Genomic DNA, 17,326 nt, shown 5'->3' with positions numbered 1-17,326 from the left:
AACTTTATATAGGAAAGTTCCTTGAGGCAAAATGACCACATTTGTATTGGACACCTTGTGCAGCTCATTGCATAGACCTCATTTTAGAAGATATTGAGAAACTTCCTACAATTAAGAGGACTTTGACTAGAGCCATCACATTGAATGGGTTCATCTACAATCATGTGGGGGTGCTAAATATGATGAGCGAGTTCACTAACCAAAGAGAATTGGTTAGGTCAGGCATAACTCGATTTGCAACATGTTTTCTTACCCTACAAAGTATCCATATGCAAAAGCGTAATTTGAGATTGATGTTCACTTCTGACAAGTGGTTAGCTAGTAAATGGGCAAAGGAAGCAAAGGGAAAACAAGTCTCCGAAATAGTTTTGATGTCTTCATTTTGGAATCATGTTGTCTATATTCTTAAGGTGATGGGTCCTCTTGTTAAAGTTCTTCGACTTGTTGACAATGAAAGAAAACCAGCTATGGGGTACATATATAAAGCTATGGATAGATGTAAAGAGACTATCAAAAAGTCATTTAATGAGAATGAGGATAAGTACAAGGAGATCTTCTCAATCATTGATAAGAGATGGGAATGTCAACTCCATCATCGTCCCTTGCATGCAGTAGGTCTTAAACCCAGAATTTTTCTATGACAACCCTTGTGTGGAGTTTGATGAAGAAGTGACATCAGGATTATATTCTTGTATAGATAGATTAGTTTCCGACATTGATGTGCAAGATAAGATCATTCGTGAGTTGTCGACTTATAAGAATGCAGAGGGTCTCTTCGGTATTCGAATAGCCATTAGATCAAGGAAGATGTTAGCTCCAGGTATAAACTATAAAGTACTTTAAGAAAGTTTATATTTCTAAATAAGATATTAAATTACTTATTTTGTTAGCTATTAGATAAAAAATTACTTGTTAGTCTACTAATTTTTTGTTTACATTTGAAACATTATAGCTGAATGGTGGAAACTATATGGCAACACAACCCCAAATTTACAACAACTAGCCATAAAGATTCTTAGCTTGACTTGTAGTGCATCAAGTTGTGAACGTAATTGGAGTGTGTTTGAGCACGTAAGTATTTAATACTTTGTTGATTATATAATATGTAAATTTATAACATTAGAAATTTTATCAGTTAAGTAACTTAAGTTGTTATAACTAATATAGCTTGTGTAACATTTACTAATAAATGTTTACAGATTCATACCAAGAAGAGGAACAAACTAGAGCAAAAACAGCTAAATGACTTGGTGTTTGTTAAATACAACCAAGCTCTTAAAGGACGATATGATAGATGCAATGTCATTGACCCCATCTCATTAGTAGATATTGATGAAAGTAATGAGTGGTTGATTGGAAAAATAAGTGAAGAAGACACCACCATTCATGCGGAGGATGACTTGGTTTTTGAGGATGATAGCTTGACATGGGGTGTAGTGGCAAGTGCATTAGGTGTTGGAGATGCAAATATTTCCACTAGACTTCGACCAAGATCAAAGACAAGTTTAAAGGGGGATTTAGTGGCTGCTACTTCACAACGTGATTTTGAAGAGAAAGAGAGCAATTTAGAGGACATTGAAGAGGATGATAATGAGATGGAGGGATACCAATCTAGTCTTGATGAAAGTGATGACAATTTTAATTTTAATGATGACTACAACGGTGATGCTTAAAGCTTCTTTAGGACGTTCATTATCTTGTTTTGTTTCTTATTTTAATTTTTGGATGTTTGGAACATTAGAATATGCATATGGATATGATGAATTTATCTAAATATATGACTTTTCTTATGATTTGGGGTATTATATTTAACACTTTGAATGATTATTACTATTTTCCTAATTTTATAAGCCATTAGAGGGGATGAAAATTTAGTAGTATTGAATATTGAAGAATATTTATTTTGGTTGAGTATAGAATAGGTAAAATGGTAAATATATATACTATTTTATTGCCTTATTATAGTTAGGCGATCACCTTAATTTTCACCTTTCGCCTTAGGCTAAAAGGAGTCCTATCGCCTTGGCATCACCTTTTGCCTTTGACAACACTGATCTTGATCTCTAAAAGAACATCAATGCCCAAATTCCTAGGTTGTAGTGGAAGCACCCATGAACATATGTGATATACCTAGACTCCTCAACTTCACCCAATGTACTGTGTTGACACAATGTGACAAGGGTGTGGGGATCCTTGATGAATAAACTTATTTTGCTTTAGATATTCACTATTTTGATTTTTCATTTTCCTTTTCCAAAAATGAGAAAAAGAGAGTGATTTTTTTTTTTTTGAATATATCAATGTTTTTTTTTTTTTTTTTTTTTCCCTTTATTATGTTATTTGCAAGTACCTTTCAGCTAAGTTCCCATATTTGAGACGTGAAGGATCAGATGTCTATACATACCTGACACCTACCATTTGACATCTGACACCTATAACTAAACCTGTGTAGCATAGTGATGCGGGACAAGGAAGTGAAATACAAGGGGAGGGTAGATGTTTGGTATCACTGAAAGAACTCTAGAATTACTCCTAGAGACCTTTAGGCTTCACACCTAGGTGCTTTTTTTACCACACAAAAATAGTGGATGTTGGAAATTTTATCATTCATTCATTGATTTCTTTCAAATTAAAACTTCTCTAGAGACTTATAACTCCTTGTAACTATTCACATAGTTGTAATGTAGCTTGACAATAGCCTAAACCTGGATTGACTACTGGACCAAATTAAAAGACTTTTGGAAAATGATGACTTTTTTTTTTTATAGGAAACGACAATGGAATATATTAAAGAAAAAAGAAGTACAAGAGAAGGATGAGGAATCCTCCCACCAAAGAAAACTAAACTACAAGAATATGAAAACAAATAAATACAATGTAATAACAAACAAATACTCTAGACTAGACCAACCCAAAGGAATTACACGCCGCTTGCCAATCAAGTTGTAACACAATAAGGGGAGTCCCCTTAAAGACCTTGGAACAAAAAGCCCAAAGAGAAGCAAGGAAATGAATAGAATCCCAAAGATTCTCTGAATTCCTTGCTTTAGCCTCAAAGATCCTCGTGTTTCTTTCCCGCCACACAACCCAAATTATAGCTATGCACGCAGCTTGCCACAAAATTGCCCCTCTCTTAGATAAACCAAAACCATTGTAATTGATGGACAACATATCAGAAATGCTCCTCGAGGGAACCCGATCCGTCTTGGCTAATTGAAATAATCTGTGCCATAACTCCATCGTCAAAGAACAATGTAGGAAAAGATGATATGTTGGTTCTCCATGTCTCATGCATAACTTACAAATATCCGGACTAGGAGCTTTGTAGGGTCTTCTCAATTGTAGCAAGTCATTAGTATTTACTTTCTTGTGTGCCACCAACTAGACAAAAGACTTGACTTTGAAAGGGATTTGAGAATTCCAAACAAACTTAGTAGGGAAAATTGGAGGAGATTCAGAACATTGGGATAAGGCAAGAAAGAAAGATTTGACTAGAAAAAGCCTTGAAGAAGATAAAGACCAAGATCTCACATCTGAAACCAAAGATAACAAATGCAAACAATCCGGTGACCGCATGAGGCTTTCTAAATCTTCTATCTTAGAATCGGATAGGTTGCGACGAAAATTAAAGTTCCAAGATAAGGGACAAGTAGATCCGAGGATTGAAGAAATAGAAATATTTTTATCCGTGACTACTCTAAATAGTCTTGGATATTGGGATCCCAAAGGTTGGTCCCCCCACCACAAGTCTTCCTAGAACCGAATTCTTTCCCCATCTCCTACCATAAACCGAATAAACTTGGAAAACTCCTGAAAGACTTGTGCAATTGCCTTCCAAGGACAACGATGTGACCATCTGACTATGGTGTTGGCATCCCAACCATTAGAGTGTGATCCGTAAATGCTTAAAATAACCTGATGCCATAGAGTTGAACCCTCGCTAGGGTACCTCCACAACCATTTCCCTAAGAGAGCGACATTCCTTAGAACAATCTTTCCAAATCCCAAGCCCCCTCTTGCCTTCGACTTACACACTACATCCCAATTAACAAGATGATCTCTTTTACCTTCCCCAACCCCTGACCATAAAAAATCCCTTTGCAATCTCTCAATTTTTGTAGCCACTGAAGCGGGTATCTTAAACAAGGAAAGGAAGTAGCAAGGCATGTGGGTGAGACAAGATTGGATAAGAGTTATCCTACCTCCAAAAGATAAATAAGTCTTTTGCCACCCATCTAATCTTCTCAAGATCCTCTCAATCACCGGATCCCAAAAGCCACAAGCCTTGGGATTCCCTCCCAAAGGAAGACCCAAGTAGGGTATAGGTCAACTAGAAGCCTTGCAATCTAGCAACTCGGCCAACCTAGAATGATGATTCTGTTCAAGATTGATGACATTAATGACTGAAAATAATTACTTATGACTATTGACTAAGCTCATAATCTTTTTTTCTATAAATCACTTCTAGGCAGAACCCATATTGAATTGTATAAGATTCCAGCTAAAGCCAATTATCATCCAAAGAATGCCAAATTAAAGCTTGGACCTCATAGCCCATTCTTTGCGCCTTTAGTATACTTCTTTAGGTGGCTGCCACTTCTCTTCATCACATAGATCAACATTAAGTTTAATCCAACCAGGAGTACATCATTGACAACTAGTATTCCTCCCTTTAGAACTGGAACAAATTGTTTTCCAACTCATGGATATCAAAATAATTGTCATACAACACTTTCCTTTGTTGTTGAAACCTGTGGGAAAGTCAAGAAACCAATCTGGTCCTACAGATCCCACATAGAGTTTTATTATCCTCAGAAGATTCTCCTGTTCCTTTCTAGCCATCAAATTTCCCACAATGTGGCTAATGCATAATGTGATGGTACCATAAAAGACTACATCTAGATTTACTGCTGAAACTCTGAAAGGAGATGATTGAAGGAGATGCTTAAGAAGAATCCAAAAAAGGAAAGTAAAAATAATTTACCCAACACTAGCATGGTTTCTCCACTTCTTGGCTTCTACAACATCATCTCTCTCTCCTGTTCCCTTTATTAGCAAAGGCTTTCTGGCAAAGTATAGTAGGTTGATGCTCTCTATTATGATGATTCTTATTTCAAGAGTAGACATGAAGTTTAGTTTGAGGTTGATACAGTATTGTTACACTAAAATCACCCTAATCTGTTATGCTGAAATTGTTGAAATCTTCCAGAATGTCTTTATTCATTTTTAATTTTGTTCAATGGATGCTAGATATTGGCACTAGGTTTACACCAATATCTGTATCTATCTATCTATGTATATATTATGTAATATTTTCCAATATTGTAAATGTGTATATAAACATATAAGGTCATGTTTGGTTGGTTGGATATAACATGAGATAGAATAAGAGATGAGATAACCTATTCTATGTTTGGTTGACAATGAGATATAGTATAATATATCCATGGAATGATCAAAATAAGGTGTCACTGTAGAACTCAAACCTGGGGAATGGTATTCGCTTTTCAACTAAAAATCAGCTTATGATGTTATAGAACCAAATCACATAGTTAAAAGTTGGATCTTGGTTTATGCTGATGCAAGTTGCACCCGCATTCTCTGCATATTGTCCTGTAATTTTATTTTATTTCCGTCCTTGCCATTCATACGATTTCTTAATGTCACCAACCATTGGACCTTTTCCTTGGATTGGGACTGAGCCATAGTGTTTGAGATCTATTTACCACCAAAATAGATTCTGGACATATTGTGTCCCTTTCTTTCATTCTTTCTTTCTTTCTTATTTTTAATTGTTTTTTTTTTCTTTGGTTGGGTTCTTTGTGATTTTTATGTTTGCGTTGTGTGTTGTGTAGTTTGTCCATCCATGCCTTTGAATCTATACTAGTTAAATTTAATTTATTATTTTCAGGAAAGTCAGTTGATAGGAATTAACTATGTTTAAAGATAGACATCAGATTAATGGGAGATAATTTCAAATTTTCGCCATGATCTGTTACACTAAAAAATCTTTCCAGGTTTTGTATTTATTCATTTTTAATTTTGTTCAATAGATGCTAGATATTGGCACTAGGTTTATGCCAGTATATATATTATATTATATTTTCCATTACTGCAAATATGCATATAAACATGTAAGGCCATGTTTGGTTGATTGGATTTTTATTTTTTTTATTTTGATAAAAAGCAATAGTATTGAAAAGCACCAAAAAAGGGGCGTACCAAAGCACACAGGATGTATGCAACACCCGCCAAAAAAGGCCAAAAAAAGGGACGGAAAAACAAAAATACTCCCCTCCCTCAAGCCGAACCCAACCAATCAATGAAATCAAATAAGGACAACAATCTCTCCTATAAACAGCTTGGACCAAGAAAACAAGCTACATAGAAATTGGACTTTCAGTCTATGATCAAAGAGCTCTACATTCTTAAACAATTTTCTGTTTCCTTCCAAATTATCCAAAAAAAGGCATAAAGGAGTAGTTCCCCTAACATTTTTCTGCTTCCTCCTGACAAAAGAGTCATGCCAACCTCATAGAGTCTCTCTGACAGAGGAGTGAATCACCTGTGAAATACCAAAAAGAGAGAAAAGCTACCACAACACCCTTGCCTTGCTACAATGCAAAAGGATTAGTCAATTGACTCCTTGTAAGATGAGATAATATATCCTATACTCTGTTTGGTTGACCATGAGATATAGTATAATATATCCATCGAATGACCATCATAATGTGTCTGAAAACCATGGAATGGTTTTCACTTTTCAACTAAATCAGCTTATGATGTTATAGAACCAAAACACAGTTCAAAGTTGAATCTTATTTTATGCTGATGCAAGTTGCACCTGCATGCTTTACACATGACCCTCCTGTAATATGATTTTATTCACATGATTTCTTGATGTCAACGACTGTTGGACCTTTTCCTTGGATCGGGACTGAGCCATAGTGGTTGAGATCTATTTACTACCAAATTAGATTCTGGACATATTGTGCCTTTCTTTCTTTTCATTTCTTTCTTTCTTTCTTCTTTTTTTATCATTTTTTTTTGGTTGTGTTCTTTGTGATGTTTTTTTGTTAGTATTATGAGTTGTGCGGTTTATCTATCCATGCCTTGGAATCTATACAAGTTAAATTTGATTTGTTATTTTCAGGCAAGTCAGTTGAAGGTGGATTTGACTCTTCATCCTGTTGAAATTAATTTGATCATTTTTTTAGTTTACTATCTTGATGACTTCAAAAAGCATTTGCTGAAAATGTTTGGTTCAATAAACTGGATTGCCTTATGGATTTAATTGATCAAAAGAAGCTTCAAATGATAAAGGAAGTGGTCATTGTACATAGTTCAGGTTTGGGTGAGAGTTTTTAATAAGTTTTTTTCCTATTCAATATTCCTTTTCCCACAAGATTTTTAGCAGAGGTGTATGTTTCTTACCGAAGCTGCTTTTAATTTGTAGTTTACAAGTTTCTACATAGAACCTTCTCCTTCATTTTTTTAATGTTACTGTATCTTTCATCCCCTTTATTCTGTTTCATATTGGTGATTATTGTGTTGATTGGGGGTTAGTTTTACATTTGTGCAAGTGTCATTTTAAAATTGTGATGAATATCTTGCTTTCTCATGCAGAGAATTGATATATTGGAAGCATTAGAGGCTGCAGTTGGTGATTTTGGTGATATGAGAATGCCTGGTCACATCCTTCAAATTCAACGTGATTTCAATGAGTAAGATTTTAGTATACCGGTTAGTTGATCTATATTTCCATTCATTTAGGCTTCTGTAACAGTGATAGAATATGGTGCCACTTGTATTTGCCAATTGGGTGAGCAAATTAGTCTTCACATCCAGCTTTTGGTCGATATAAACCTCAATCTGGGTATTATATTTGGCTGTTATAATTCTAAGATAACCTTATTTTGCTCTTAAATTCAGAAGCTTATTTCCCATTTTTCTGTTTTTGATGCAGAACAGGAAATTCTAATGCAAGGAGAGTAGTAGTGTAACCATAAGAACTCTAGGAATCACTCCTAGAAACCTCCAGGCTTCACACCCAAGTGATCTTTGTATTACGCAAAGAAAATAGTGACTGTTGGAAATTTTATCATTCATTCATTGATTCCTTTTCAAAAGACAGATCAACTACTATATAGAACTTCTCTCGGGACTTATAACTTATTGGAACTAGTCACACAGTAGTAATGCAACTTGAAAATAACTTGGATTGATTGCCAGACCACATTAAAGACTCGTGGAAAATGACAATACTAATGACTGAAAGTCGTAACTTTTTTTTTTTTGATAAGTGACTGAAAGTAGTAACTTATGACCATTGACTAGTCCCATAATGTGATTTCTGGAAAGTACTTCTAGGCGGAACCCATATTGAATTATATAAGATTCCACTAAGCCCATTATCATTTAGAGAGTGCCAAATTAATGTTTGGGCCTTGGAGCCCATTCCTTTGTGCCTTTGATAAGCTTTTAAAGGTGGCTGCTGCTTGTCTCCATTTTTATACTAGACATATGTGCATGGAAAATTTGAAAGTTATCTGCATGTCTTATGACTTAGAGCTGAAGAGTCCATATGTCTGCAAACATGGGTATTGCGAAATGCTGACCTTGATGTAAGCTCATTATGATTAGAGATTCAATTGGCTCCTCTCCAATTGTGTATGAACCTAACTACTGCTACCTCATACATTGGGATTAGTAACTAGCATAACAAGAAGTTATTCCTTCCCATCCAAATTTCTAAGATGTAGGACTCTGTATTCTGCCTATGTATTGTTGCATCCTGATATTTATTTTGAAAAGTTGTGCTTCAGTTATGGATGCTTATGTAATAGATATCTTTTTGATGTTTTTTTTTTTTAAATAGTAATTTCATTGTGTTGATTATTCTTCAGCGTTTTTAGTTGCTTCCTAAATAAGGAATTCCTCTTTTAATATTAATTTCTTTATTATGTATGCCTGGGTTGCACTTCCTGTAGGTTCCTTATACATATTTATCCATTAAAAAGGTGAAGAAAAATTTACAGGTAGGTGAAGTAACTGGTTCTGACAAATTTTTCTTACATGTACTAAATATTTTTTTCCAAGAAGAAAACAGAAATGGTAGCTAAAAGTGACTTCATTAGAAATGGAAGAGGCTTGCTCCAAGTATATATGTAGTATGAAAAAGCCAAATGGCACCAAAAGAAAAATCTGGTTTGATATCTACATGCTATTTTTCGTACGGTAGCAAGTCCTATGCTTATTTAATAGTATTTCTTCGTGTGTATGTTTATATTATTTACTGATATTTGGTGACTTTGAAGCTGTGTATTTTTGTTAGCAAATAGAAAGAGGTAAAATGGATCTTGTCAGAATCTGCATTTGGTATATTAATAGGAAGAAGTTTCTTTGGCTGATTATTGACTCATTGATATGAAAATTATTGATCACCAGTAATGGTATTCTTAGTTTGGCTGTTAATTTATATGTTAAAAGTTGAAGAATGAATTTGAATGTGAAAACATTGCATGTTAAATAAAAAATGAAGTGCTACAGTCAGGATATTGAATGCATTATTGCAAATCTATAAAAGTTCTGTTAGGGTGGTCGTGGGACACTTGTTTTAAGTGTTGTGCTATTTTATAGGCATCTCTCTCTCTTTTTTTTTAAAGGGATTTTTATGTAGAGCTGATCTCTCAATCTCTGTCCAGGAATGATTATGAAATGCTATTAGCCCTTGATGAGAACAATCACAATGTTGGTGCATCAGTCAATCAGATGAATAGCTTGCCACAGTCTACAGTACAGGTAATGTATGTAACCGACAGTTAGATCTGCATCTTTACTTACGATTGAATCCTGTTCTGTCTTTCCGTTGTGTCATGCAGACTGATAACTTTGAAGAATCTTGTGCAATTTGTCTTGAGACCCCAACTATCGGAGATACCATACGCCATCTTCCTTGCTTGCACAAATTTCATAAAGATGTAAAAACTCTCCCCTTTCAACTCAAGAAACATTTGTTTCTAGAAAAAGAAACCACTAAACAGCTTTGTCCTTTTCTTTTAATGATGTTTTGGCAGTGTATTGATCCATGGCTCGCGAGGAGCACTTCGTGCCCAGTTTGCAAGTCATCCATCACTTGATTGCACTGGCAATTCCGATCTCTCTTTGCAGCTGGTTAAATCAAATCCAAGGATTTGATTGTGTACTGAAGGTAATCACAAATTCGTTTTGGTTTCCTGCTTACAACTTTTTGCAATTGGAACTTTGAACATGGAGGGGGACTGTCCTCTGTTAATTTGGTTTCTGTTAGACGTACTAGGGAAAAGAAAATCATTAGGTTGATATGTCAATCATACAAATTCTTCTTTTTGGATGATGATGCTTGATAAGAAGATATGTTATATCATTTTGATTGATTTGTGGTCTCATGTTGGGCGTAGCTTGTAGCTTGTAGCTTGTGGCCTCTAGCCAAGCCTTGGTGTATTTGGAACGAGCCTGGTGGTGGGGTGGCATTTTATCTTTTTGAATCGGTTCATGGTCTCAGTCTCGTGTGCGGCATAGCTTGTAGCTTGAGTTTGAATCGAACCAAAACTTGGTGTTGGTGTTATACAGAAGGGGCCTTAGACCAATTTAAGATTGTAATGAGGCCGATGCAAAATGGATGGCATCGAACACGACCCTAGCCATGAAACCTTGAACCTGATTAAGGGGGCTGACGGGGTCTTTGGGCGGGCAGCAGTTGTTGGGATAACAATAGGGGTGAAGGTGAAGCAAAAAAGCACAGTTTCACGAGTAGAATGTAGGGTGTTTTGGGAGCAAGGTAATCCTTGTAATTGTATGGCCTTGTGAAATTGAAGCCCTCAATTTAGACATGTACTGCTTGGCTTAGATGCTTGCGATGTTACTTGCATATACCGGCCCCCACCTCCAACATACACAATTTTACTTGTTTGCAGGGATCTGCACTTGCCCAACTCTCCATTTACTTTCATTCGCGTGTTTAGCTCTTTATCTTTTCCATTCTTGCCTGTTCTACTTGTTTGGTTTCCAAGAAAATGGTTGATAACAAAACATGACATCCTTATGGTCATAATCAAATTTTCAATCAGAAGTTCCACTTTCTGATAAGTCAAAAGATGGAAACAGAGAGAAGGGAAGTAGGTATAAATTTGTTGTCTTGGAGTGATTTATGGCTTGTATAGTAATTATTTTGAAAAATAGAAAACATGTTTTGACAACCAAAAAACAAAAAACAAAAAACAAGTTTTTATTCTTAAAAATAGAAAGCATACTGTTTTTTTATAGTATTTTTTAATTGTTTTTATTTTTTCACTTGTTTTTTGATAATTATTTTTTAAATTAATGGAATAAATATGAAGAATAATTGAAAATAAAGTATTATATTTAAAATTTATTTTTAAAAGATATCTGAAAACATGAAAGATGAGTTAAAAACATTCTATGTTATCAAATGGATTTTTGCTTCGGAAAATATATCATGTAGAGTTGTTTTTTAAAAATTGTTCTTAAAAACTCCTTTTAGTAACGGTCTTGAAGGATGTTTCCAAATAAACCCTTATTTCCACAAAATTTTTTTGGAACAAAGCATTACTTGGATAAAGTTTTTCATAAATTATTCCATTATTTTATTGCTTTTTATAAAGAATTTCTTCAAAGTGGTTTTATATTTTTAATATTTAGGACCTTAACCATGTTTTCTGAAAATTGTTTTTAAAAATATTATTTATTTTTTAACTTAGAATCAATTTTTAAAAACAAGTTTTAAAAAATATGATTAAATGGGTATGTTTTCCTTTCATTTTTTAAAACCAGTAAAACTAACTCATATTTATTTTTTAAAAATTATTTTTGTTTCACTTGATTTTTAAAAATAGTTATTTTCTAATACAAACATGCAGCGAAAGCAAAAAGCAAAAACCATATTGAAGTATATATTTAGTTTGTTGATACTTGAGTTCATAGACTTATTCCCATTCTAATATTCATTGTCTTTAAAATGATCTATATAATAGTCTTTAATATAAAAAGTTAGATTTATTTATAAATAAATATTTTCCCCTTTATTTTAATTCATAGAAAATGAAAATAAACATATTAATTCTAGCATTGGGAAAATGTCATGCCTTAAAAGTTCAAAAATTTTGAACTCCACTTTCAGATTTCAAACTCGACTTCCCCAATACAAACCAAGCCTTTGCAAGCTTCTAGTTCGTTAAAAATTATGACTCTCACGTCGAATTACCTTACAAAATGTTTTATGCTAAATGGTCATCTTCTCAGGCTATGAGACTAATAGATCAACTGTTTGAAAATCAAGGAACAAGATCTATAACTGAATATCTTGGCTTCATTCATAGCATTGTTGATGAACTCTCTATCCTTGACTCACTGCTACCTCCCCCAATTTCATTCTTCAATGCCTGAAGGAGCTTCATGACAAGCTTATAAAATATGAAACAATCCTCAACCATGAAGAGACCACAACTGTTGGTATGAATTTTAGTCCTGCTCATTTCAATCAATAATATCAAGGAAAAATTAATTTGAGAAAAAAACTCTCAAAATTGCAGTTGTAATGACTTGCGTTTGATTAAGGGTTAGTTAATTTTGTTTATTCTCTTGATAAAGATTAACAACTTGAGATAATGGAAAATTGGCAATAGTAAGAGTTTGTGTTCTTTTGGGAAGCAAGCTAGCAACTTAGTTGTGTACGTGAGTGGGTGGCTGAAAATTTAGCAGCTGGTGACGAATTTCTTAGCTGAAATAGTCATTTGCCTCCTTGAAATTCATGCAAAAATTGATTATAGGTTTAGGAAATTGGTTAGGTAAGGAACACCAAGATCGTTTTAAAATTAAACACTCGACAATGACTTTTTGTGAATAAATAATTGCTAGCCATAATCTTTGTTTGTTTGGGAAAATCAAAACGGTGAATAGCAAGACTTTCTTTGAGAAGGAAATAGAAGTTAAGCAAATTGTTGAAAGAGATGTGAAGTTATAGGAATTTTGGTTATGTATGACACTTGAATATGAGAAACTCTTATTGAAACTTGTTGCCCATGATTGAGAAATACTTTGCTATAATGAGGTATATTCTGTTTTGTTGGAACTAACTTGTTTGATGTAGCATGACCAACATGGAGAGTGTAGAAAGTACAATTATATCTTATTGTAAGGCATTGTGATGGGTGAGTTGAAAGAAAGGTAAAAGGTAATAGGGAGAATGGTCCCTAGATGAGAGTCCCTAAAGGAAGAAGTGTTAAACACCCTAGGTTGAAAGACCTAAAACATTTACTGAAATATCCATGCATGGATTAATAGGGGGCATGACGCAGTCCTTGAGTGAGAGCCCCAAAATACTTTATGTACTTCCATAACTGTTATAGGTTGTGGAAAGATGTTCTAGAAAGGTATATGGTGTGATATGTACTGTTGGATGTGATATAACTTTATGCTTATTTGAATTGTTGATATGATTTGTGCAAAGTAGTTTAAAATCATATTACAAACTTGTTTATTTTATTGAACCCTTCTCTATTGAGCTATAGACCACCCTTTATTATTTAAAATCCTTTTTTTTTCCAGACCAAGCTGAAGGGGTTCAAGGAGGGAGGAGGAGTTGATTTTCTATGTTGATGATTAGACTCTTTGAATGCCAAAATTTTAAAGTATAGGTGTTTTGGATGTTGAAAAGTTTAGTAATAATAATAAAAACAAAGCACTCTAGTTGTATAAAATGGTTATACTTGTATATAAGTAACTTAAACAATATGCACAATGCTTTGATGAAATAAATAAAATACAAAATTCCAATATTATAGGTTGAAATGGGTTTGATGTTGGTTGAGTTTGTCTATCAATTGATTATTGGATTGTTCCATGATTTTTACATTAGAAAGTTGTTGGGATTGAGCCCCTAAAAACAAGACATTGTCCCATTGTTATCCCTTTTATGCATTTATATTGATTTAATCATTCAACCTATATAACATGCATTATAAATGACTTGGGTACATTAGGAGTTGCATAGAGTATACAAGTCATGAGTTCCTTGCAAGATGATAAGTTGTTCATAGTTGGTTCATGGATTTGAGTAATCTAGTAAAGATTCTTGTGTATCACTTCCTAATTTGAGAGATGACTTATCTTAGCCATTGAGATGGGGTTCCCATGGTGAGTGCAATAGTGTGTATGGTTACACTTTGGACATGACCAATGATGAATCATGAAATAAGGTTATCAGATTGTCATGATTCACCAAGCTACAATGTTGCAAGAGCACTCAATCTTGAGAGGATATTAAGCTTGTGCGAAAATTGACAAGAGGCTTTGGCCAATGGTTGAGACCTTAATGTGGTGATATATCTCTACGAATTAGGTCACTATTGATAGAGGTTGGTGTCAATAGGTATTCTCAATAGAGACATAATGACATCTCATGGGATTGAGACAACGAGACCCTTTGGGTGATTCAAAGGATAAGTGATAATGAAATATTTGGCCATAGTAATTCCTTTAGTAGAATTTGACATATGTTTCTTGAAATTAGAGCATCTTAATTAATCATATAATAGTAAGATATATAACTCAAGGATTGAAGAGGTAAACTTGATAAGTTGATAACATTACCCTATTAGATTACAAATACTAGTTCATGATGAGTCTGCATGCATTGAATAATAGGTCACAGACCCAAGCTTCGTCTCATTGTAATTTCATAGAATACTAGAGTACAATTGACTCTTTGTAGTGGAGTATTAAGTCAACTTCAGAATTGGATTATGAGGAAGCTATTATTTTCCTATTGGTTCTAATGATCCTTGCTCGAGCTCCTAGTTCATGGTGGCACACATTTTGAGAGTATTTTAGGTATGAAATTCATAAGTGTTCATAAGAGTGTTTTGGTAAAAATTGCAAGGTTGCACTAGATCTTATGAATTAACTTTCTGAAATGGACTAATTAATTAATTAGAGTTTGTTAGGACTAGTTAATTAATTAGGACCTAAGTGGGCTAAATTAGGTGACCCAAGCCCAATTTGAGCTCAAGTCACTTAAGCCCACAAGGAAGCCTATATAAACTCCCTTAAGGGATAGGGCTTCAGCTTGTAGTTCAATTTTATGATATTCTAGAGAGAGGAACCTTAGCCACCCTCAAGGGGAAAGAGAAAGAGAGAAATCGACCATTATCTCTTGCCTAACATCCATGGAGGAAGAGATCAGGCGAAAAATCGTTGGGTAGACAATTTCTATGATAACCACAATGCTTTCATTTAATAAAATTTGATCTTGGAACATTTAGATCGTAGGTTTGAGCTTTTTCTCTTTAGATTTAATATTTTTTTTAGCTTTTATAGCCATAGGTTTTTGCTGCTTTAAATATAAAGAAGCCTAGGATTGATGCATGCACCTTATGTGATCTAGGGCCAAGTAATAAAGCAATATGAGATTTCTAACAAAAGTTTCTAAGGTGTTTAAGATCCTTCAATAGAGGGAAAAGATAACATATAAAACTTGGTTAAGTAATAAAAATATTAAACTAAAAACAAGGGAAGAAAGATTGCGTAGGTGGTTCATGGTGTTGGTACACAAGTCTAAGATAAAAGAGAGAGACCGAGAGAGAGCAATATATATATATATATATATATATATATATATATATATAGAGAGAGAGAGAGAGAGAGAGAGAGAGAGAGAGAATATGCATAGTTGAAAGTGCATAAACTATTTTAAATTGGAATGGTGTGCAATTTGTTAAATGAGTGAGGTGTGTAATTTGGAAGGTGCACAATATTAGGATAGAGCCTCTAGAAGCATAACATAATATAATAGGCTTTTGAATTTTATTATTTATTAATAAATTTTTAGTTCACTTTTATTCATTCTCATTCCATGCATTATATCTTGTAAGTATTCTGGCTTGCATTTCTTGCATCGTATATGACTTGGGTGCATTTGGATTTGTACGAAAGATCCAAGTCACAAGATCCTTGCAAATAGATGACTTGCTCACAATTAGTTTTTGGGTCTAGGCAACCTATTAGAGGTTGTAATGCACTACCTCTTAATTAGAAGGATGGTTGGTCTTTGGTCATCATGATAGGTTTCCTATGGTGAGTGTACTAGTATGTATGGTTACATATTGGACAAGACCTACAGTGAGTCATGACATAAGGCTATTAAGTAGTCATGACTTCATTAAGGTGATTCTTTATGCTATCTCTCAAACTTGAGAGAATACTGAGCTTGTGCTAAATTTAATAGTGGCTTTGACCTACTGGTGTGATCGTAAGTTGATTATATATTATTTATGGATTGGATCATTATTGATGAAAACTGGTAACAATAGGTATTCTTAATAGAGACACAATAATAACTCATGGAGTGTCCTCTTAAGTGATCCTAAGAAGGTTTGTTCAAGTAAACTATGGTAATGGTAGTTTCTTTAAAAAAAAAAAAAAAGTGTACAATTTGAGTGGTGCACAAGTTAGGAGGTGTGCAATTTGAGCGTGTGCAAGTTAGGCATAGTGCACCACTTCTCAACACTATATTTATGCCTCTACACAATTTTACTCCTAACACTATATTTTTATTCATATTGTAAATAGTTAAATAAAATTCTAGTTTACAAAGTAAATAACGATGTACCTTCCATTTTAATCTAAGAAAAATAAATTCAAAACTTAATTTAAGGTCAATCAAAATTTGTTTTTCCAATTTTAGTTATATATTGACAACTTTTTTTTTTGAATTTCTTTACAAAAAAGTTCACCCAAGTAAAATTATCAAAGATAAAAACCTAGAAAAATTATCTTGAGCATTGTTGATATGAAAACAACAAAAATTTGCCACTTTTTATTTTAAATTTTGTAACTTTTGAAAATGATCTATTTTCCATAGTGAGATTTCTATATAGCTAAGGTAACATATTGGGTATATAATCCTTTAATCCATGAGACCAAGTTATCTAAATTTTTAAAAGAAATAAAATTTAAAATTTGAAAATTGTAAAATAAAGTATTGTGCTTTTGTTATCATTTGGAAATACATATTTAACAATAATTGAAAAAAAAATCTAGTTGTTATTTGTACATCAAAATTTAAATTTCTAAATATGATAATAAATTATTGAATACTATATTACAAACATTATTCATTATCCTTTAATTCGCATTTCAAATTCTAGAATTATGAGTTTACCCATTTGTATTATAATTAAATCATAGTTTTAGAATTTGAGGTGTGATAGCAACAACCAAGGTGGTAAATGATATGACAACAATAATTAGGGAAAAAACTTCAACAAAG

At 33.6% G+C, this 17,326-nt stretch overlaps 1 protein-coding gene and 1 long non-coding RNA gene across 8 annotated transcripts in view; both read left to right on the top strand.

The window, feature by feature from the left end:
• Positions 1-11,019, top strand: part of LOC100247656 (uncharacterized) — a 40,816-nt gene extending 29,797 nt beyond the window's left edge. For 5 of the 7 annotated variants that reach the window (XM_059736969.1, XM_010651930.3, XM_059736967.1 and 2 more), the window contains 4 exons: positions 7,627-7,724; positions 9,705-9,801; positions 9,882-9,980; positions 10,077-11,019. In XM_059736969.1, the coding sequence (XP_059592952.1) occupies positions 7,627-7,724; positions 9,705-9,801; positions 9,882-9,980; positions 10,077-10,139 (357 nt within the window). In that variant the 3' untranslated portion in view covers positions 10,140-11,019. Of the gene's footprint in view, positions 1-7,626; positions 7,725-9,704; positions 9,802-9,881 lie in introns of all 7 variants that reach the window. The other 2 variants (XR_009465693.1, XM_059736965.1) reach the window with 2 other exon arrangements.
• Positions 640-6,177, top strand: LOC132253812 (uncharacterized). The gene is made up of 2 exons (XR_009465694.1): positions 640-820; positions 953-6,177. It is a non-coding gene; the product is annotated as an uncharacterized LOC132253812 (long non-coding RNA).
• Positions 11,020-17,326: the final 6,307 nt, after the last annotated feature.

This window comes from Vitis vinifera, chromosome 5 (assembly GCF_030704535.1).
Source record: "Vitis vinifera cultivar Pinot Noir 40024 chromosome 5, ASM3070453v1".
NCBI lineage: Eukaryota > Viridiplantae > Streptophyta > Magnoliopsida > Vitales > Vitaceae > Vitis > Vitis vinifera.
Note: the sequence above shows the minus strand (reverse complement) of the source record. Positions and strands in the feature narration are given on the sequence as shown.